This window comes from Hippocampus guttulatus, chromosome 1 (genome assembly GCF_054856545.1).
Source record: "Hippocampus guttulatus isolate MCC_2025c chromosome 1, RoL_Hgut_1.0, whole genome shotgun sequence".
In the NCBI taxonomy this organism is placed as follows: domain Eukaryota; kingdom Metazoa; phylum Chordata; class Actinopteri; order Syngnathiformes; family Syngnathidae; genus Hippocampus; species Hippocampus guttulatus.
This window is the reverse complement of record NC_141261.1, coordinates 17,546,151-17,568,054: the sequence shown is the minus strand read 5'-3', so window position 1 is coordinate 17,568,054 and position 21,904 is coordinate 17,546,151. Positions and strand designations below refer to the sequence as shown.

At 42.7% G+C, this 21,904-nt stretch overlaps 2 protein-coding genes across 7 annotated transcripts in view; one reads left to right on the top strand and one right to left on the bottom strand.

The window, feature by feature from the left end:
- The window catches only part of LOC147210726 (cyclin-dependent kinase 17-like), a 50,561-nt gene extending 43,314 nt beyond the window's left edge, over positions 1–7,247 (bottom strand). For 2 of the 6 annotated variants that reach the window (XM_086115497.1, XM_086115514.1), the window contains exons 1-2: positions 6,898–7,246; positions 1,105–1,265 (exon numbers count right to left, since the gene is read on the bottom strand). In XM_086115497.1, coding sequence (XP_085971623.1) covers positions 1,105–1,234 — 130 coding nt within the window. In that variant the 5' untranslated portion in view covers positions 1,235–1,265; positions 6,898–7,246. Of the gene's footprint in view, positions 1–1,104; positions 1,266–6,468; positions 6,554–6,897 lie in introns of all 6 variants that reach the window. The other 4 variants (XM_086115506.1, XM_086115521.1, XM_086115538.1 and 1 more) reach the window with 4 other exon arrangements.
- Positions 7,248–9,620: 2,373 nt separating this feature from the next.
- On the top strand, positions 9,621–20,617 carry LOC147210725 (transmembrane prolyl 4-hydroxylase-like). The gene is made up of 9 exons (XM_086115484.1): positions 9,621–10,574; positions 10,798–10,879; positions 14,369–14,565; positions 14,673–14,763; positions 17,176–17,338; positions 17,407–17,592; positions 17,691–17,781; positions 18,228–18,351; positions 18,984–20,617. Exons 1-9 carry the CDS (start codon positions 10,203–10,205, stop codon positions 19,196–19,198), a joined length of 1,521 nt encoding a protein of 506 aa, XP_085971610.1. The 5' UTR covers positions 9,621–10,202; the 3' UTR covers positions 19,199–20,617.
- Positions 20,618–21,904: the final 1,287 nt, after the last annotated feature.

Here is a 21,904-nt window from a genome sequence, read left to right as displayed (position 1 = left end):
GGCTATCGAGACAAAAGACTGCTAGAAGAAATATGAAACGGGGGTGTTAAATTAATGTGGTGACGGTGAAACTATAATGCTCTATCTATAGCCACCAAGTTGTGTATGAACAAATTGGAGCGCGGCTATCATTTGCCTGAAATACAGACAGACTATAAGTGCACACTGAGACTTAACTCCTTGTTTTATCAATTTCTCAGAGTGTGAGGAAAGACAAAGAGAAACATTCCTTCACTCTGACCTGGTTTATGTTGGGAGCCAGATTATGGCTGAACACACACACACACACACACACACACACACACACACACACACACACACACACACACACACGCACGCAAGCACGCACACGCACACGCACTACCTCAAGTGAGGCAGTTGAGATGGCACAAGTGCAGTCCTTCAAAATGCCCAGCAGATGGCAACACTGAGAACCACAATGTCTTTCCTTCAGCTTCAAATTTAGAGAGCACAATTTGTGAGTGAATAAAACACGCTGTTCCTTTCAATCCAAGTCCAAGACAAATGAACATTGAAAAGGTGGCAATGAAGGTGAGGGATGAAGGCTGCCGTGAAATGGGAAAAGCTCAGATTAGGTCTTGCATGTTGATGATTTGTGAAATGAGAAATGCATGTGGACACATGACCAATAAAAAGGTACAACACTGTTATAACAATTGTATCTTCACTTTCACCAACATTTTATTTGCTTTTGTATGTGTTGAAAAGGCTCCTGAGTGGTGACTTACGAGGAAAGTAAGAATAAAGGGCATGTTTCCACCAAGTGCAGTTCAGTGCTCTTGCTTCGGATCTGTCAATTTGTGTGAAAGTTTTGCACTCTGCTGTAAGACAATTTCACATCCATCCATCAAGTTTTATTTGTCTTGTCATCACAAAACATGTGCTGAAAAGAAAGAATTCAAAACGCACTTGGACAAAGCACACACAGCAATCGCCATCCCATCTACACAACCTATAATAGAAACTTTCAACCACCCCGACCGACTTGGTGCCCAGACCTTGGCAAGATGAACTGGACCGCTTGGTAGAAGGGCATGTGTGTGTGTGTGTGTGTGTGTGTGTGTGTGTGTGTGTGTGTCTCACCCTTATCCCTGACTGTTGATGACTCATCCAAAGCCATCTGCTCCGCCAGTTCAGACAGGGAATCATCAACAGGTCGAGCACTGCGTAAAGACATGGATAGCCTCCGTTTGATGATCTTCATCCGGTCCATGTTCTCAGGTGCAACACCAGCACCCGGAGGCCTGAGGAGGGACAAACATCATCATGCCATAGTCATGCCTACTGTGCTCATTAATTAAAACCGCCATATAGCCACTTGTCATCATTGTACATTAAATATACAGCAATGCAGTCTCTGTACATTTTCAGCAGTCATTTGGGCTCCCGATGATTGTGTTTGGTTGTTCAGCATGAGTTCCCATTGTTATGGGATATTGTTATATCCCAAGTGCAAACATAGCAGGTTAAAAAGCACAGGGTGGCAGAGAGATAGAGAGAGAGAGAGAGAGAGAGAGAGAGAGAGAGAGACAACCCCACTGATATAAAAATAACAAAGAAAGACAGCAACGAATGAAAAGGCCATCCAGCCTATGACTAACACTTGCACCTCCACTTACGGAGCCCCCCAAGTTGACATGGCTGGAAAAAAAAAAGTGAATTAAAAAAAAGTGAGCTCTCACAAAGTTACAGAAAGTTTTGCGGGACACCTTGAAAGTTTTTATGTGTCCATTCCGAGCAAATGCTGTCAAATCTGTAGTTGGGTTTGAACGGAATCTGTATATATATATGTGTGTGTGTGTGTGTGTGAACTTCAGATGTATTGTTGTCCGTTTGTCACATACGTGATTGTTTTGATATCATGCCATCTTCACATTCTACTGCAGTGTCTGTAACTTGAGGGTGTGGGTGCCTTGAAAGCATATGGCCTTGCCTTGACGAGTGACGTCGACGTCAGCGAACGAGTGTGGCGTCGTCTGGCCGTTAACTGGTTAAGAAAGGTTAAGGTCTTTAAGAGTGTCTGCCTTATAAATTTTAAAAAAAACTGAATGAAATTTTATAAGTCTGTGGACAGCCTGGAATGTACTGGTTAAAGTAAGGGACGGTAAGTAAACCAGAAAATAATGTTCAATATTAGCTGTGGAGGTGTACCTAATATTGTGGCCAGTGATGTAACCACATTTTCCAGTAGATAAAGCAGCGTTATGGGTGTGGAGCATATTTTAAGTATATTTTCTAACTATAGCCAAGATTAAGTGTTTAACACATACATTAGACCACCACCAAATATGACGTTTATGCCACAGCTGCCCTGAACCCATTAGCCACTGGTAAAGTACTCTGCGTGAATTGTGGCCATCAGCAGCTCGTGAACGAATGTGTCCATTCCGTGTCTATTTTATTATCATTAAGGGCACTGGTAGCCCTGTGTTTCTGATAACTTGCGGTGGCATTTCGACACGTTCCAATTAGTGATTGTAGGCATGATTAAATGAGCTAACAACGATATTTTGCTGTGTTGGACGTGCTGTTGTGGTATGCATTTCATCCTCTTTGAATGTGAAATGATCACAAACATTGGACATTTTACATCTTTTATGGACTCTTTGCTCATGCATTGCGGTTATTGTGCAGACCTTGTCATCGGGTGTGTGCGACTGCAGTCATGTGGAAAAATGGTCCTTCAATTTGGCGATAAGTTATTCGAGCGATTCGGTTTTCAGTTTTTTGATTACAGCCATTTATAATTAGCATTTATACAAGCTGACACAATAACTGTGCAAGTGTAGAAAAAGTGAAATTGTGGGGACGCTTTTTCAGAGGTTGGACCATTTTTAAGTGTCTGGTGGTTCTGGTACAGCGCTGTGTAGTATCATCCAGAAGGAAATAAACAATTCATATTGCGTGCGTGCGTGTGCGTAAGTTTGTTTTTGAGTGCTAGTTCCTTGTACTTTGCGTCACTGGCCTGGAGCTCAAGGCCGCTGCAGCAGATTATTTTTGTATGTATCCATCCACTTCGTGCTTCTTCTGTCTCATCCATAAATGCTCAGCAGCTAACATGCACGCACAAGCACACAACGGAACACACGCGTACAAGCAGATTGCCTTTCTCTTTGTGTTCAACCTCAGAGGATGGAACAAAAGCTGTTCATTCTTTCAGGCTCAGTCTTTCAGACCGAGCAGAGACAGCCAATGCTCAGCTGCGAGGGCATTCAAACCCTGTGAGCCCCAATCATGACGATTGCTGTTTTCCACAAGAAGGTACTCTCAGCTAACATTCAAGTTTAGTCCAATTGTGGATACTTGGCACCTCGATTACGCTTAAGAAAGGATTACAAAAGAGCAAAAGCGGGGCAAGATAACATAATTTCATATCACCCAAGGATTAGCCAGGATCCCTCCCCCGTCATTTGCATGTCCTCCCAGACTATACTCTTCAGACGAGGAGATTAGATTCTCCTCATGCAACCATGCCATTAACCCCAAATTGTAAACAATAGACATGTTACATATCGGCAAAGCAGCTGTCCCACAATAATGATGTAATTAATTATTCACTGTCAATCTTCATCTTTGCTGTGATGAATTAGCATCGACACGAATGGAAGCAGGAATCTAATTACACTGCACTTCACATACACACACAACTCATCTGAAGGTTTATTATATATAGAAGACATTTTCAGTTTTAGTCAAGTCAAGAAATTATTGTTTGTGGAAATAAAGTGTATTGAATGGATGGAGTCAACGAATAGAGCAGCACAGGCTCCTCCGTGTGTGTGGGGAAAAGACATGTGGCTTCAGGCTGCAGCATGAACAGGCCACAGACACCCGGAAAACCACACTTCTGTAACTCCCACTAAATGAACGAGGGGGTTGGTAGGGGCAGAGGGCCACTCCAGATGATGGAGTCTCAAACATGCAATTTGAACACTCTGCTTGTCAGGCACTTGGTGCATTGTTGGCGAATACATACCGGAAGCTGTGCCGCACAAATGGAACAATAAAACAGAGGCGGGCAAAGGTTTGTAGGTTAAAAGCTGAAATAAAATCATCAAAAACATTGCCCTATGTTGTTTAGCTGTCTCTGTTAATCGCCCTGACCATGTGCGTCACTGAACGTGGGTGTTTGCGGTGTTATGGATGGACAGAGGTGAAGTGAAGTAGCACATGCCCGAGGAAGGCAGGGGATGAACGCTGCATGATTGATTCAGGACACACACCATTTGGATTGCTAGGTTACCGGCCCATACTGGAACCGCACTCTCTCTCTGAAGTGAAAAGAAGAAAAAAAAAAAAGAAGTATCGCCACATCACCAACCACATCACCCTTCTCACCATGCATACACACGCCCAAATGAGTATATGAATGTTGCAACACATGATCGTTGCATTCTTCTGCCAATTGGGCCCGCTAATGATACAAAAAAAAAAGAAAGAAAGTAGGGACTGATCTAGCTGCACATTTGACACTCTCACAGGGATCATAATACAAAGTTTTGGTCAGCTATATTCTGTTCCTGAGCCTGGCTACTTCACAAACAAGAATTCCTCTGCACAAGAATGTGTGCACGCATGCACATTGAATCAGACAGCGTGGAACAGGTCCTCAATAGCACCCACAAAAATGGCTTGTCACAGCAGACCAAGGATGCATGACTAATGCATGTCCAAATACTCACGCTGTCAGATATTCTAGCCAGGACTGCATTCTACCCACATTTTCTAATCTCTCTTGCGTATCTTCTCAGTCACATAACATATATCCTTCATCCATCCATTTTCTGAGCCGCTTCATCATCACAAGGGTCGCGGGGGGTTCTGGAGCCTATCCCAGCAGTCTTCAGGCAGTAGGCGGGGGACACCCTGAACCGCTTGCCAGCCAATCGCGGGATACACAGATACCAACAACCATCCGCGCTCATACTCAAACCAAGGGACGATTTGGAGTGTTCAATTAGCCTTTCCCTGCATGTTTTTGGAATGTGGGAGGAAACCGGAGTACCTGGAGAAAACCCACGCAGGCCCAGGTCGAACATGCAAACTCCACACAGGGAGGCTGGAGCTGGAATTGAACCCGGTACCTCTGCACTGTGAGGTCGACGCGCTAACCACTGGATCACCGGGCCACCCTAACGTATATTCAATCCTGCATTAAAAAAATAAAATAAATAAAATAACTAATGAAATGGTTGCTTGATAGACTTATCAGGCAAAGTGCATGAAGACAATTTGCTTCATTTAAGGACACAAATGAAAGTGATGTCAACACATAAAATTAAATCACGGTCTTTGCCACTCTTGCGTTGGTTCAGAAGTAAACCTGTATGGCGAACTCCCAACTGAAAAGAAACACTGTACATTATGTGCTTTCTCATTATGTCACACACCTTTCATTTTAAGTGTCATACTAGTGGCTTAATGTGTTTTGGCCAGAACAATTATGTCTGTGGTCTTGCGGGTAGATGTTTATTTATTTATTTATTTATTTTTGCAAAGAGTCAGTATCACAGAAAAGAAGTGGCTATTTTGCTCTTAAAAATCCATGTCTGTCAAGCTCCATCACTTATTTTGATAAAATAACTGCAAGCAGACACTGTATATGTGCAAACAGCAACGTATGCTGTAGCAACGCTTGCTGACAGGGTGGACAATGACAAGGTGGAAATTTTGGCTCACGTTTGCACTTAATGTGGCCTGTTTAACGGATATATTTTGAATTTCTGAAATGTGAATTGATATTTCACTATGACAGCGGACATTTTATGCTTGACAACATCCAACCGCACACATAATGATTGAAAAAAGGGTAACATTTATTCTGCAACTAGCCCGTTCTTAGCTTTGATTGAAGAAAGGCAAAATGTGTCTGCTGTATAAATGTGTCATTGTACTGGTATGTGTGCAAATGTTAGGCTACTTATAAGACCTTAGAGTTCCACTACTCTACTACATTATATTGAGTGATTTTGATGAGAACACCAAAATCACTTCCCCGTGATCATAAAAAGCAGAGCACAGGAATGCAGGACCGTCCAGTTCAATGAGAAGCAACTGATTATCACGATTAACCTGTATCTTGTGTGTTCTGTCGTATTGCTGTTATTTTAAGTGTTCCGTAAAGCGTGGTTTTTTTCCTTTTTTTTTTACAGCTCGACCTGTTATAAAATCGCTCGTTAAAGATGTTTTTGTATTGCACTGCACGAACAAGTTCTATCCTGCTGCATTAGCGCAAAGGGCAATATATTGACAAAGAAACGCACATTGAGATTTATCTAAATAATTAATCAACCACAGAGACCGACCGCCGAAAATTAAAACCCCATGCTTCTGCTGCATTCACCCCGCAATATGAACCTCCACTGTCACGACAACATCCCCCGGAAATCAATCTGACAAACAGCATTGATTTCGTGGGACTCAATGTGCCATTGGCTCACGACTGACCAAGCTTGACGAGAGATCCCTCGTCGACATTCCGGGCCCTGTGCTTCGGCTGGTTCCTCTATCACCCCGTGCTTTCCTGACGCAACTGTCCGGAAAAAGGTGAACCGAACAGGGCATAGTTAAAGTTACGCAGCACCGGCTGGCTGCAAGTTTCTCCGAATCCAGTTTTCGATGCAGCACAACATCTCAAACTCGTTATGACCGGGCTCTGAAACGTGGGCATACGTAATAACAGTGTACAGTATTGACACTTCAGTGCAGAGAGGTTTCGAACAAGAGTCCCAACATAGGTGCGCTGTCGTGTACTAAAAACATCTACCTGTAATGACAGGTGAAACGTTCAAGTATTCATGTCTAAGTTGCTCTATCGTTAGCACGATCAGCAATGAGAGGAGATCGAACAGAAACTAAAATATGCCCGCAACTGACCTGGTCCTACTTCCGCTGTGGGAGACTATTGTTCCCCTCGTGTATGGTAATCCACGCCGGAGCACGCTCGACTTGATCCACTGCGACGAGTCCAGTAACTACTTTGCAACAAAACGCAGCACACAGCCTATGGGCCGTCGGTAAAGTGGTGTTGCAGGATCTCTCACGCCAGGTCCCACCGCCGGAGAGGGTGTATGGGGGGCCAGCTGTGACGCATATTTTCTCCTGATTTGGGCTCACAAGCAGAGCCGCCCGGGTCGGTGATGATCAGCCATATCGCTGCTGCTGCTGCTGCTGCTGCTACTGCAGCCGCTGTTGTGTTGTGTGTGCCTGTCTCCTTCAAGTGGAGGTGGCCAGCGACGTCATCCGGGGAAATTGCGTGTGCGTGTGCGTGTGCGTGCGCGTGCGTGTGTGCATGTGTGTGTGTGTCACCCAGACTTCCATCCTCAATTGTTGAACGAGAGAATGAGGTTCAGATTCATTCCAGGGGGCAGGGCGTGAGGGTGCCATGGGGGAAATGAGCGATCCCCCAAGCTCCAGTCCTATTTATAATGCACCTCAAACTAAATCAGAAATAATACATGTAGATATATGCAAATGAAACCGTATTATTCATCACTTTGTTCAGGGTATGAAAATGTGGGCAAAAACATTTTAACCTACAGCCGTCAAGTTGAATTTGGCGTTGGGCTGCTGTACAAAGGTGTAAAATTCCATATTTAACCATTTAACCAACACGGAAAATGCATGTTGGTTAAATGAATGTATTAAAGTTTTTGTGTCATGTTTCTCAGACTGGGGGGCCTTGAGCATGACATTTCAACATGTTTCGCACACATTGTGAAAAATAAAAACATGCCATAAACGTGATCCAAGAAAATGCTCGCCCATTAGGCAATAAAGGGGACACCCGTGATTCGCGGGAGATAGGGTCTGGACCACCTCGCGAATGTCGAAAATCTGCCTATGACTGACGTCTATTATCAATACAGTGTAAAAAGATATAAAAATACCCCCCCCCCCCCCGAAAAAATATTGGAAAATATGGGGATGACCTTTCAAAAAGCGCTTACACGAAAATGAGGGGTTCCCCCCACCCCCAATAAATGAATAAATATTGTGGTGGTGGTGGTGAGGGGAACACAAGTAGGTGAATCCAAATCGCGAGTCTTTGGGGTCCACTGTTTGCGCTATTGCCTCTAGGGGCGCCACAAAATCAGGGGAAAAAATCACCTTCAATACTGTATACTGTAATGCCCTTCAAGACGGAAAGAAGGATGCACGTAGTCGCCGATGTACTCTGTCGTTTTTTTAATAACAAAAAGAGCAATAACACACATTCATCAGAGTTACTGTTGGCCACAACTCATGCCCATGCGCTCAACACTCAGACTAACTGCCGGAGCCAATATTCCCCAACCTGGCTCGTCCCCTCTCTATGACGTCACCAAATACAAGAAACAGATACAGTGTTACAATACGGTAGTTTAGCGAAAAGTTGTCATAACTGCAAAGTCTTCAAATGGATAAGATAATATAGATGCAACCGAAAACAAACTTCATTGCCGATTAAAATTTCTAGAAATGATCGTGCCAAAATACCCTTCCTCTCGGGCTGATCACTGTGAGGGAAAGGGCGAATTTATTGATATGGACACAGAGAACTTGGTAAACATCAAAGCGACCTAAGCCGCCCAGGGGGGGAACGAAAAGCAATAAGTAACTGTGCGAACAAACATGTCAAACCTCTTATGTTTACTTTGGGATCTTCCAGTCTGCTTCTTGTAGCTCACGAGACACAAGCCACAAAAACTGTCTTTTGTCGCTCTCATGTGGCCTGATTGCATAATTGCAATTGATGTGACTTTCAGGGTCGCCAATGCAGGTCACTCGCATGATTTGTTTGGCAGTTTTTACGCCGGATCCTGCTCACTCCCAGGATACTACAAAGCCCACAAATTCTACGAACTACGATACAATTAAAAATGATTTCCCATTGCTCAACCTCTCTTTTCATACCGCACTTTACTGCACTTTGACACTCATCTGACCCCGGGACTATTTATTTATCATTAACACTCTTCAAATACAGATTCAAAACACACCTATTCCAGACTACTTCTTCAGCACAACACCTGTGATTTATTTTAGCCCACCGTTGCACTTATCATTTACTATTTTAATGTATGTTTAATGGGGTATCACAACCCCCTGACTACCCGAGGTCAGCTCAAAGTGTCCGTTCATTTAAATCAGGGCTGAAAACATTCGTGTTCACTATCATTCTCACGAATTTCACCTTTATTCTCTTGTTTTAATCCCCATTTGATGCTATCTAATTTATCTCGACGGATGCTTTCATTTTAATCTAATTATTTTAGATGATTTTTTAATGATTTGTGTAATGCCTTAATATTTTGTCTATATATCTGGAGTGCTTCTATTGTTTTATGTCAAGCAATTTGAATGGTCTTGTACATGAAACGTGCTATATTAATTCTTTCCGATATTTTACGTTGTCCTATTATACAAGAAAAATGAAATGAATTTACTGGATTTTGATTTTGAGTTTAGAGTGTAATGTGTAAAGTATTTACATACAATTCTGAAACATCCAAGTGGACTATACTGGCTTAATCAGGGTAAGAACACAAAATAGTGGAAAACTGTTCAATATTTTACTTGCCGCTGGGTTGGAATACCCTTTCATGCTAGACCCCAGGCGCCTTTGCGTGATATGTGTGCGCGATTTCCGGTATAGAGTAAACCGGAACCGGCGGTTCGTTTATACGCTCAGTGTTCGCGCTTATCCACTTTCTATGACACTTTCTTACGAGTGTTTCAGACAAATTTGAACAGAAAGCAGTTTCTGCGAACACCAGATGTCGCGTGTTAAAAGTGAAAACAGACCATCACGCTTCCTAGTAATGTAAAACAGAATGTCATGGTCCGGTTTATTTGTGGATGGCACTAATACGCAAAGATGCGCCTAGTATTGAACGACAGATGTCGCTGTCTGATTTGCTGTGACCGGAAGTCGTGCGTATGTTCGTCCTGTTATGCAGGTTGTCAGGGGGAGCAGGTTAACACGAGCTAGTTAGAGAAGGATTATGTCAATGATGAAAAAATCATTAGCTCGAGAAAATAAGCGTTTTCACGTCTGCATTTGTGCAAAACAACAGCTACGATTGTGTGTTATTTTTCACGGAAACAGCCAAGGACAGCTAAGCCTCAGGCTAGTTACCAGACAGACCTAAGTTACGCACATCGGTATTGATCTTTAAAACAGCCCCCAAAGTCCCTAGATGGAAGTAGACATGGAAAACATTCAGGAAAATCTACAGAATGATGAGGACTCTTGTGTCAGCGGCATTGCATCTTCATCATCCGACATGCAGTCGTTACGCGCCACTCGCCTACCGGTCCAGAGGAGCAACATCTGCTCTCGGGCTTACTTCGTCGTGGTGATGGTCTTCTTTCACGTCTACATCCTGAACGTTATCGCCTTGCTGCTTTACGTGCACTACAATAACGGCCCAAGGGATCTTGTTAGTGGTGATCGGCCGTCCTCGTCAAGTGTCGGCGACGGGGAAAGTCCTCTTCACCCCGCGCCTCGTCCAAGGGAGCACCGCGAGTACGAGCAAAGTTTCCGACTATCTCGAATTGAGGGGATCAGGGTAGGTGAACTGCATTGAAACGCTCTTGAAAAAATTCGGTTGTTTCAGTTGTAACTTGCAGCCTTGCTCGTATTTTGCTTTAGACCCAACTTCACTGTTGAACTTTGAATTCGTGCTGGGTTGGCTTTCAAGACAACAGCGACAACACCTCAGCCAGATCCAAATTATTTGTGTGTGTGTAATGTGTATTTAACTTGCCCTTGTTATTCACGATGCGTCTTAGGTCGGACACGTTCAGCCGGTGTCCCTTGTGTGGGACAGAACACATAAGATGAAGACGCTCAGTCTGAAACCTCTCTTATTTGGTAAGTGCTTTGTGGTTTCTAGGTGTAATTTGCCTCTTCTTTGTCCCAAGGCCTTACAGATTTACACTATCAGTATTTACCACCAATTTAAAGATACAGTACTTACATTGTTCTTTCTTTATGTGACTCTTTGTGACAAATTGACATGTCCAGAACCACAGGTTTTGCCCATGATTTGAAATACACATTACACATACAGTTACACACACAGCACATTTGACAATAAAGTTGTATTCAATTCAATTCAATCATCTAAACATTTAACTCAACAATACAAACACAAGCTCTATGCAAGCGTTAGTTTGTGCCTACCTGTCGAGGCAGCTGAGTGCCAAAAGAGAGCAGAGGAAAATCCTATCTCTGATGGAAAGGGGACGCATCTAGAGGAGCTACGTGGCTCCCATTGTCCGCATTGACTTGGTACAAGCCTGGGCCACAGCACTGCCCCCCCCCCCCCGGCCCATACACACACACACCTCAATACCCTCTCGTCCTGGAGATCCTTTTCCAGAAGACTGAGCATGTCTCATCCTAAATTCAGTGTGTGTGGATGTGTGTGGGTGTGTGTGTGCACATGTGAGAGATTAGGCCTCAATCAAATTTGCCATTGTCCTGCTGTGGAGCCACTTCCTTTCCTCCTTTCTCGGCTGGAAAGGGAGGTAGAAATGGAGGGTTCCGTCTCCCTTATTTCATATCAGTTGTCCACATCAATTAGGCTTGGCTGCACAATAAGGATTGACCAAGTGGAAGAGACGTGGGAGACAAGGTGCTGACTGTACAAGCATCCTGAAGCCTTTGAGACAATTGGCAGATATGACGAAAAATGCTCCGTCTCGCCACGATTAGATCTTTATGGGGTGCAGAGCTGATCTGATTGAATGCATAAAGCAGGGCCCATGATGAAAGGTTCTATTTCTGTGGAGTGTATCGTAAACATCGGGCCGAAGTGGTGTTGGAGGAAACAGAAAGTCACTCATTAGATTGGTTGAACAGATATGAGCGTCAGTGTATTTTGTTTGTTTAGTTCAAGATCCCAGTTAGTCTCGACCATTGCTTGATGGAGTCCACTCACAATTAATATACAACTTTAACAATAACAATTGGTACATTTACAAAGCACAGACAGTCAGACAGTCGGATCAAGTCAAAATATGTTCAATTCAACAACTGTCAAGATAGAAGCAGAGGAGTCAAGCAAAAAATAGACAAGTGGATAACTAGAACTCAATCATTTTAGAATAATTAGAATAATTTCGCCACAGATCACAGATTTTTTTGTTTAGGTTTGTTTTAAAGGTAACGACTATTGACATCATTTGTGGAGGTAGTGTTCCAGTGTGAGATGGCTTGGTATTTTTAAGTGCATTAAGTTCTTGGCAATGGCAATTTGGAGGGCCATTTGGACAATGAAACCGAATAAATACTAAATCATCTCATCATATTATTACTTGTACACATACACAAAAAAATATGGATTACAAGTTTTGAAATCAGTCAATTATTTGTTTGTTGTCAGTCAACTCTTCATTTGTTGTTTGTTTAATTATTGTTCAAGTGAGTGTAAACAGGGTATCAACATTTTTACAAAATCTCAACGTTATTTATTACACATGGCAATTTGACATTTTGGTACAGAGTTTAGCAAGGATCATGGAAGCTGACACACATGATTTGCTTTCACGGGCCACATAAAACGACATGGCGGGCCAGATCTGGCTCTCGGGTCTTGAGTTTGACACTAGTGTATTAGAGGCTTGTCCATGTCTATTACAGGAGGGCAGTTCATAGTTTAGAGACCAGACTGAAAGGTCTGTGGGAGGTCAGATTTTCTGGCAGTGACAACACAGCACTGTCTGTCCTTGACTTTCATCCAGAATAGCTTCTGATGCATTATATGACAACATCAGTTTGAAAAAGGGCACCCTGTAGCTAATCTAACTGCCAAATTTTGTACAATCTGAAGTTTATCAAGATCCTTTTGGGGCACATCATGGGTGTTTTGTTTCTTATTTCTTGCCCTTCTTAATCAGTTAGTCCTCCCCGGTAGTCATCACCCCCCATGGTCTATTTTGAATGTGCAACACGTTGTACCACAGGTGGCTCATGGGAAACAAAAGGGTTTACAATAGAGTGTACGTTATATTACAGTACACATATTCACTGCTTCGACAGTGTGAAGTGTGTTGAACAGACACACAACCGGTGCTTTATTTCATGTTTGGTTCCTTGAGCAAATCTGAGTCTTTATTGCAGGGGTGTCAAACCAATTTTCGTCACGGGCTACATTTTAGTGACCATTTCCCTTGAAGGGCCATTATGACTGAAATCATATAAAGAAGTCAAGAATAACAGTTGATTCAACTATTGTTTAAGTTAGTGTAATGAGGTGTTTGGCAACAAGAAAATGCTGACAATATCTCTCTTATTTGTTACATATGAGAGTTAGAAATGTTGGTATATATATTAGCAAGAATCATGGAATTCAGCATGTTTGATTTGCTTTCGCAGGCCACATAATTGATGTGGCGGGCCAGATCTGGCCCCCGGGCCTTGACTTTGACACCTGTGCATTATAGACTTCCTTGCAAAACTGTTTTATCATTTACTTTTGCACTGAAGGTTTCACACCACTCCCAATCACAGCCATTTACATTGACTGGACAGTTTGAAATTAATCCTTTTAATGGTCTGACACTTCAAGCTATCACTGTTTATGAAAACTTTTTTGTGAGTCACTTAACTACATTCAATCTTCGAATTGGCCTATCAATATGCTTTCAGTATTCTTGATTCTCTGTGCCAGATCAGCCTATTCATGGCTTTTGATGGGATGTACTCTATTTGCATTTTCCAGTCTTGCGATGATGACATGTTGGTCAGGATGTGAACATTTCCCAACTTGTGTATTTGGCAAAGGGACCTTGTGGTTTGTTAGTTTGTTTTAAGAGGGATCAGTGAATGTTTCCAGTCTCTCCTAATGGAAATCAAGTCAATGGAAGAACTATTCTATTGTATCGTTCTTTGAATTACCATTGGAACTGAAGACACAGTCAAAAATATTGCGTGAAATTATACAGTCAAATCCAGTCCACTGGCTTCATCAAACTTGTTCTGCCTTGTTCAGTTTTGATTGAGCGGTATTAAATACAGTATGTTTATTGTATTTGCCGTGATATCTGACTGTACTGTTAAGCATTATTTTTTTCACTCTTCTGTGTAACTTACTGAAGTAACGAAAATACCATGCACAACTAGGATGTCACTTGGATGCAGTACTATTGTGGAATAGGGCACACTACAACCAGAATAATATTTTTTAAGTTTCTGTGCATTTTACAGACTGTCTTGATATTGTGGATGTTAGGTGTAACGAATGAAACAAATACGTAAATGCATTCCCAGTACCAGATAACCACATGTTAATTATAACGTTATTTGCGGCCCACACCACTGCTTGCAAAGGTTTATTATTCCACATTTGTTGGTCAGAGGTGCCTGGTTTCCTGTCAGAGGAGGAGTGTCGAGTGGTGGTGCAGCTGGCTCAGCTTAAGGGTCTGATGGAAAGCCAGATGACAGCACCCAGCTGGGGGCAAGGGGAGCCAGACCACCCACTGCTATCTCTGACCACCGAGGAGGTCTTTAGTCTGTTGGACCTCAACCAAGATGGGCTGCTGCAGAAGCAGGAGGTGACCATTGAAAAACGATTTCTTGCCATTTACATTCAGTGGGAATATGGAAGAAAGCCCTTAAGCAGCTAAAAGATTTCTGAAGCAAATACTGACTTCTTCTCCAGATTGTGAGCCACTCACGTTCTCGAGATGGGACTTGGCTGAGCCCGGACAACCTGCGTCAGATACTCACTGGACTGGAAGCCTGCTCAAAAAGTTTGTGCTTCTGCTACCTCATTGCGTTTGTGTTGTTTTTTTCCCCCATTATGGAAACGTGCATCATTTTCATATACTTGCGGAAGTAAAGAGGAATTTATTCATTCATTCATTCATTCATCTTCCGAACCGCTTTATCCTCACTAGGGTCGCGGGGGGTGCTGGAGCCTATCCCAGCTGACTTCGGGCAGTAGGCGGGAGACACCCTGAATTGGTTGCCAGCCAATCGCAGGGCACACAGAGACAAACAACCACGCACGCCCACACTCACACACATTTATTTCTTACATAATGTTAGAAACTGAGTGCACTTATAAATGTCATTTAAATAATTTAAGCATGATCCAAGTGAGCCCCTTATAGATAAAGACGGGCAGCAAATTATGAAGAGCAAAAGTTGAATTATCTTGATGGGGAGCTTTAAAAGGTAGAAACATGATGAAATCAGGATTAACAGTGGCCCAAGACAAAAGTACGGTATTTGCAGTTTGTGGCATTGAAGTGGTAAGGCCTGAAGTTAGGTTTTCCATGGCAGTGCTTCTCATCTCAGTTAGAATCGGTATTTAAGCTTTTTTTTTCTTCAAATTTTGACATCATCAATATCCCTAACAGTTTTATGAGGAGTGTATTTGTAGAGAGTAAATGTTAGAGTTCAACTTAGCTCGACTCATGGTAACAGGGAGATTCATTGAGTGGTTTACAACACAAATCTCTTTATATAGCACTTTAAAACAACCATTGCTGTAAAAATCAGGCATACAATAGCAAAGGCAGTGAAAACAATACATTAAGAAAAGAAATGAACAATTAATTATTAATTAAATTTTAATAACACAAACGCAGCAGACTCCACAAACCGGTCCAATTTAAAATCCCTCAACTCAACTGTATTTATAGAGCACTTTCAAACAGCCATCGCTGCATACAAAGTGCTGTACATGGAGCAATTAACATATACCACAAACAGTAAAGCAAATCAGTAACAAAGAGCAAGCACCGAACAGCAAAACCAAGAACAAATCTAAGTCATGCCTAGTCAAATGCCAAAGAATACAAGTGAGTTTTGAGGCGGGTTTTAAAGATGGGCAGCGAGGAGGTTTGCCGAATGTTCAGTTGGAGGTCATTCCAGAGAGAGGGACCAGCAACAACCCTGTCCAATCTAAAACCCAAGTTGCAAACTGTTGGCTTTTTATAAGGTGCCATGGCCCCAAGTCAACAGGATGGGGTGTCTAAGGGCCGCTGGGACCAAAAACCATAACTTTTGTTTTCAATAGGGGTCTTCACACGGCAAGATTTGGTCCGGTGCTACGCCGGGGCTGCCCCAGTAGAGCGTTCACACGTGCAAATTAGCTCCGGCGTAGCCCCGGAAAACAGCTTACACCGGACCAAATTTGATCCACCTCAGGGAGGTGGTTTAAAAATTTGCTCCAGAGCAAATGCTCGTATGCGAAGCAGCACCGATGTAAATTTGCACGTGTGAACGCAACTGGGTTAAATTTGCTCCAGAGCAAATGCTTGTGAAGAGTTGATTACGTACGGCGAGAATGTGTTGCTTTCGTGCTCTGTCATGTATTTGTTTAATAAAGACACAAGACTTGGCTGGTAACATCTTTCCTTTTGTAGGAGACTGGACTGTCTCGGAGTTGTTTGTGTAGTTTGTTCCTTTGTTGTGTGTTCACAACCCCCCGACCCCTATATAATTTATTTTGTGATTTCCTCTCTTGATTTTCTGTTTGGCGCATTACATTTTTGCTTTTCTGAGTGTCATTGAAGTCATCGTTGATTTACGTTATCGGGGGCGGTCACTCTCGAGCAGAAGGCACGGAGACCGAGAAGGAGAAGCACGTGCCTGTCCAGTAGTTGCTTGAGTTGTGTATACGTTTTAAAAAGAACCAACACGACAGCTCATTTGTTTTCTGTCGTTTTGCTCCGCTGCAGAAACTGCCGTGTGAACGCAAGTCGGGCTGCACCGACGCTGTGCCGGTGCTGACACGCTCAGCGGCTTTGTATGTGTGAACGCTCCACACAATTTGCTGCGGTGTAAAATATATCGCAACAAAATACATCGGTGCAGCGCCGGAGCAAATGTGTGCCGTGTGAACACCCCTAATGAAATCCAAGAAATTTACTGCCAACCAGGCCTTGATTTCCTCCCCGCAGGACATAATTGGCCCGAAGGAGAAAGTGTCCTTTTTGTTCAGCAAGACATAGGTTTGACTGTCATCTGCATAGCAGTGAAAGGAAATACCATGATTTCTTAAGATAGAACCCGGGGGCAACAAATATAAGGAAAACAGCACGGGTGCCAAAATTGAACCCTGTGGAACACCATACAACAGTGAGGCACAGCTTTTAGCGGGAGTTGGCAGCCAAGTGTTTGTTCACTAATGGACCACATGTGTCCTTTTACAGGGATGCTCAACCTTGAAGAGTTTAAGCGTGTTTACGATGTGTCCCAAGGACCGGGGCAAGAGCAAAATGGGAAGCACCGGAATCAGTTCAAACAGAGAAGCAAACGTACCGGGCTTTATCAAGGCCCAGGATCCCACCATGTGCTGCAGACACTGAGAATCAGGTACCTCCACTTACACGCTTGATCATAGACCTTATTTACTTTCCAATTTCACTCTGCTATTTACTCAGAGTAAACAGCCTGACACGTCTGCCGACCGCATTGGTTGACATGAGTGAGCTACTGCAAGTGTTTCGGTTTGAGCCCGGAGACTTCAGCGATGCTCATCACGACAGCAGTCCTCCCCATAAAGAGACCGCCTGTTCGCACACGCAACTGGCGGGTAACACGTCCATGCTAACAGAGGTCTCCTGCAGGTGTTTGTCCCGTGATATTCTTGAAGTAATGCTATCACAGTAGCAGACATTCAAATAAATGATCAAGATTCTATGTTGTATTTTTCATTTTGTTGCAGGTATCTTACTGTGTTGATCTACCTCAGCTCTGTCGAGGAAGGAGGTGAGACCACCTTTCCTGTGGCCGACAACCGTACCTACAATGAACTGGTGAGAATTCTTCCTCAAGAGAGAGGATGATAGCGGCTCGTAAAATTGAATGGAGCACACAGTTAAACAAATACAAAATGACAACACTCACAAGAGCATGTAGCAGACTGGTCAACCTAAATGAGCCTGTTTTGTATTTTTTCGGCTTAAGTACGCTTCAGAAAACCAATATAATGGAGTTTGGGGGTTTTTTCAACACAAAAATGCCACAGGGGGCATTTAAATGGAGAAAATTGTTTTGAGAGGCACATATTTGTTAGTCAAGGTTCCACTAGACTTGTTCCTAAACAATCGCAGCACTAGAAAATGATGACAGCTGACCATCAAATGAATTTTGATGGTGCTGATGCAAGACAGGAATCGGATACTTAGCAAATTATCAGAGTGGTACGACAATCAATTACGCTAGCGGCAATTGTTTGCTTACAGCTGTTTGTGTGATACAGGCACTGGTCCAAGATGGAGTTGATTTAAGAGACACCCAGAAAACCTGTGGTCGAGGGAACCTGAGAATAAAGCCCACTGCTGGGACGGCACTCCTCTTGTACAACCATCTCTCTGATGGCCAAGGTCAAGAATAGAAGCACTTGTCCATTGAACCTAGCACTGCATTTAAAACGATCATGTGTTGTTTGAACCTAGTTGTCGGAAGTCCCCCCTTTCCACCCTATTTGCATTCGTTGTATCTGAAGTATTGCATAAGCTGGTGTCTTGTGTTCCCCATTTGCAGTGGTGGCTCAAGTACTCACACGTTGTACATGAGCACCCTGAGAAACCACAATTTGTATTTTGGGGCTTTTTTGCGCTATAACAGTAATTCAAGCTTTTATATACTGTATATACAGTATGTATATATATATATATATATATATATATATATATGTATATATGTATATATATATTAATGACATTTATGGCACCAATGTTAGTTAGCACAACAAAGTGAGTTGTTTGCTCCAAAACAATTTGCTGAGTTGTTTTTACTTACTTCAGCTGTTTTAGTTGAGTTGGCATACAATGACTTTTAGAGAGACAGTTTTCACGGCGGCAAAACTTTTCATTTCAATTGTCCAATTTAAAATTGTATTGGTTTGTTGATTTGAAATTTGGAGTTCACCCAACTTTCTTGTGTGTGTGTCTGAGTGTAGAAAATAAACAATTGTGTAAAAAAGAAAACTGTCCTTGTCCTTTGCCTTCCTCAGGTTGGATGGGTGAGCTGGATGAGTATTCACTCCATGGAGACTGCCCGGTGAAACGCGGCCTAAAATGGGTCGCCAACAGCTGGGTCAACGTGGACCCAGATTACCAGATGCAGGCCCGTTACCAGAGACTAGTTGCTGAAAGGCATCATGCTAAGTCAGGCATGGAGGAACATTCCCAACCATTTTCCCACTTGAATCTCCATCAGGACCTCTAGTGTACATGTACACCCCTTGACACGTTTACCTCAGTGTTGGATACATTTAAAGGCAAATCACAGTTTGGTCTCCCATCATTGCATCAGTTTTAAAATACAATATTATTATGAGGGAGCTCTGGTGGGCTAATGCCTTCACATGCAATAGATAAAAAAACATTCAACATTTGTCACACCTAAAATGTCACCTATTTAAGAAGGAAATTAAGGGAGTTTCTTTTCATTTCTTTTCGGTCACTTTAACTGGCATCTGGCGTTTCTGAAGATATCACTGCAGAATATTTATTGGACATACAAACCCAATTCCAATGAAGTAGGGGCATTGTGTTAAACATGAATAAAAACAGAATACAATGATTTGCCAATCATGTTCAACCCATATTTCATTTAAGACAATATATTTAATGTTCAAACTGATAAACTTTATTTATTTATTTATTTTTTTACACATAATCATTAACTGAGAATTTAATGGGTGCAAGATGTTCCAAAGTGAGCTAGGACAGTGTCATGTTTACCACTGTCTTAGATTACCTTTTTTGGGGGGAACTGAGGTCACTAATTCTTGAAGCTTTGTAGGTGGAATTCTTTCCCATTCTTGCTTGGTGTACAGCTTCAGCGGTTCAACAGTCCGGAGTCTCATGAATGTGCCACATATTTTCAATGGGAGACAGGTCTGGACTGCAGGCAGGCAAGTCTAGGACCCACACTCTTTTACGGCAAAGCCCCGCTGGTGTAACATGTCCAGAATGTGGTTTGGCTTTGTCTTGCCGAAATAATGTTAGCAGGGGCGTCCATGAAAAATAAATTTCTTGGATGGCAGCATATGTTATCTCCAAAACCTGTATGTACCTTTCAGCATTAATAGTGCCTTAACAGATGTGTTAAAGTTATCCATGCCATTGGCACCCACACAGCCCCATGCCATTACAGGCACACTTTCTTTTTTGCCACCTTTGCCAGGTTTTTTTGGAATGCATTGCAACCATAAACTTCTAAGTTGATGATGTTTTGCTAAAAACACTATGGAGTTGATCAATTTGAACATTAAATATCTTGTCTGGGTGGTATTTTCATTTAAACAGGTTGAACATGATTTGCAAATCATTCTCTTCTGTTATTATTTTTGTTCAATGCTTTGTATTTGTGAAGTTTAATCATTTTAAGATCTCAAAGGGTATGCCACACCAAAACTGCCCATTGAGGGCTCGTCTGTATTAAAAAGATAAAAATAGCTGCTCGCTCATCTTGTCACCAGTCATGTCTATCAATAATAATTTAATCTGTATTTATAACCCGTTTTAATTTATTGTTTTGTAATATTTATTTGGCCAGTTGTTGGAATGCATATTTATTGATGTTGCACTGCCTCTGTCCCTCAACTGTGTTGTATGAAATGAAGTGTGTGAAAATGTTGAATCAATATTGTCCTTGTCTATTTCATGTAAACCTCATAGTACGCTGCCTTCACTAGATGTCAGCTGTTGCTGTGTGTGAAGATGTGAATATCCATTGACCGCCGCAACGGCTGTAATGGATGCTTAGTGGTCAGCAGGACTTTAGTGCACATTATTTAACCTGCAGTTAAAACAGGGCAGCAGTCCATTAAGATTTATGCAAGTCTCTGGAAGGAGCCCCCTATGAATATAGTGGTCTGATGCGACCCTAAATGGCAACCGACGTGAAGGTGCATTTTGAAAGTATTTATTAATTTATTTATTTAAAAACGTCCATCCATTATCTGATCTGCTTTCCTCGCGAGGGGCCACGGGCGCGCCAACGCCCGGGCCTATCCCAGCCGCAGCAGGAGGGGTACACCCTGAACTGGTTTCCAACCAATCACAGGGCACGCGTAGAAGAACGACCATTCACACTCACGCCTTGGGACAATTTAGTGTTCCATTAACCTGCGATGTCGGAGGAAACCGGATTCTTGGCACGGGGAGAACATGCCAACCCCACAGCCCAGAATCAAACCCTGGACCTCTGCACTGTGCGGCGGACGTGCTAACCAGTCCAACACCGTGCCGCCCATACATATGAACGCATGGCCGACGGCAAAATGATGACTCTTGCCGCCAGTCCAAGATTAATTTAATCTCTGTTTTTAACGCATTTAATTACTTCATATGTGCTTTTATAAAATTTACCAGAAATATTTATCACCTTTCAGCCAGTTGGTGGAATTATTGTTGTTGTATTGCGTCTATCTTTTAACTGTTTTATGAAATGAGGTTTATGAGGACGTGTTGTCCATATTTTCACGCGAATCTGGCAATATACGCGTTGTCCACTAGGTGGAAGCTGTAGCACACGAGCCTGTTGGCAAGCTCTGCGTGTGAAAGCCCATTATACACTGCAGCGGCTAATGGATGGTTGGTGGTCAGCAGAACGTTGGTGCACATTAAACCTTCTTTTAAGACACTGTCTCAAGGCAGCGGTTCATCAGTGTTAAATTTGGACTCTGGAATGAGCCCCCGATGGAATGCAAAGTATGATGTGTCAAGCGGTGAAAATAATAACCGGTATCAGGCCAAATGGCAAGGACTGTTTGCACCTGCAGGTGGATGTAGCGCAACATGACAGCCTCCATGAAGGTGCATTTTGAACGCCTCCGCTTTTTGCTTGCTTGTCTTGCAGTGACGTATACCCAATCAAGTCATCCGTCCACGGGATTCTGTCATTGTACCATAGCGGGTTCTAATG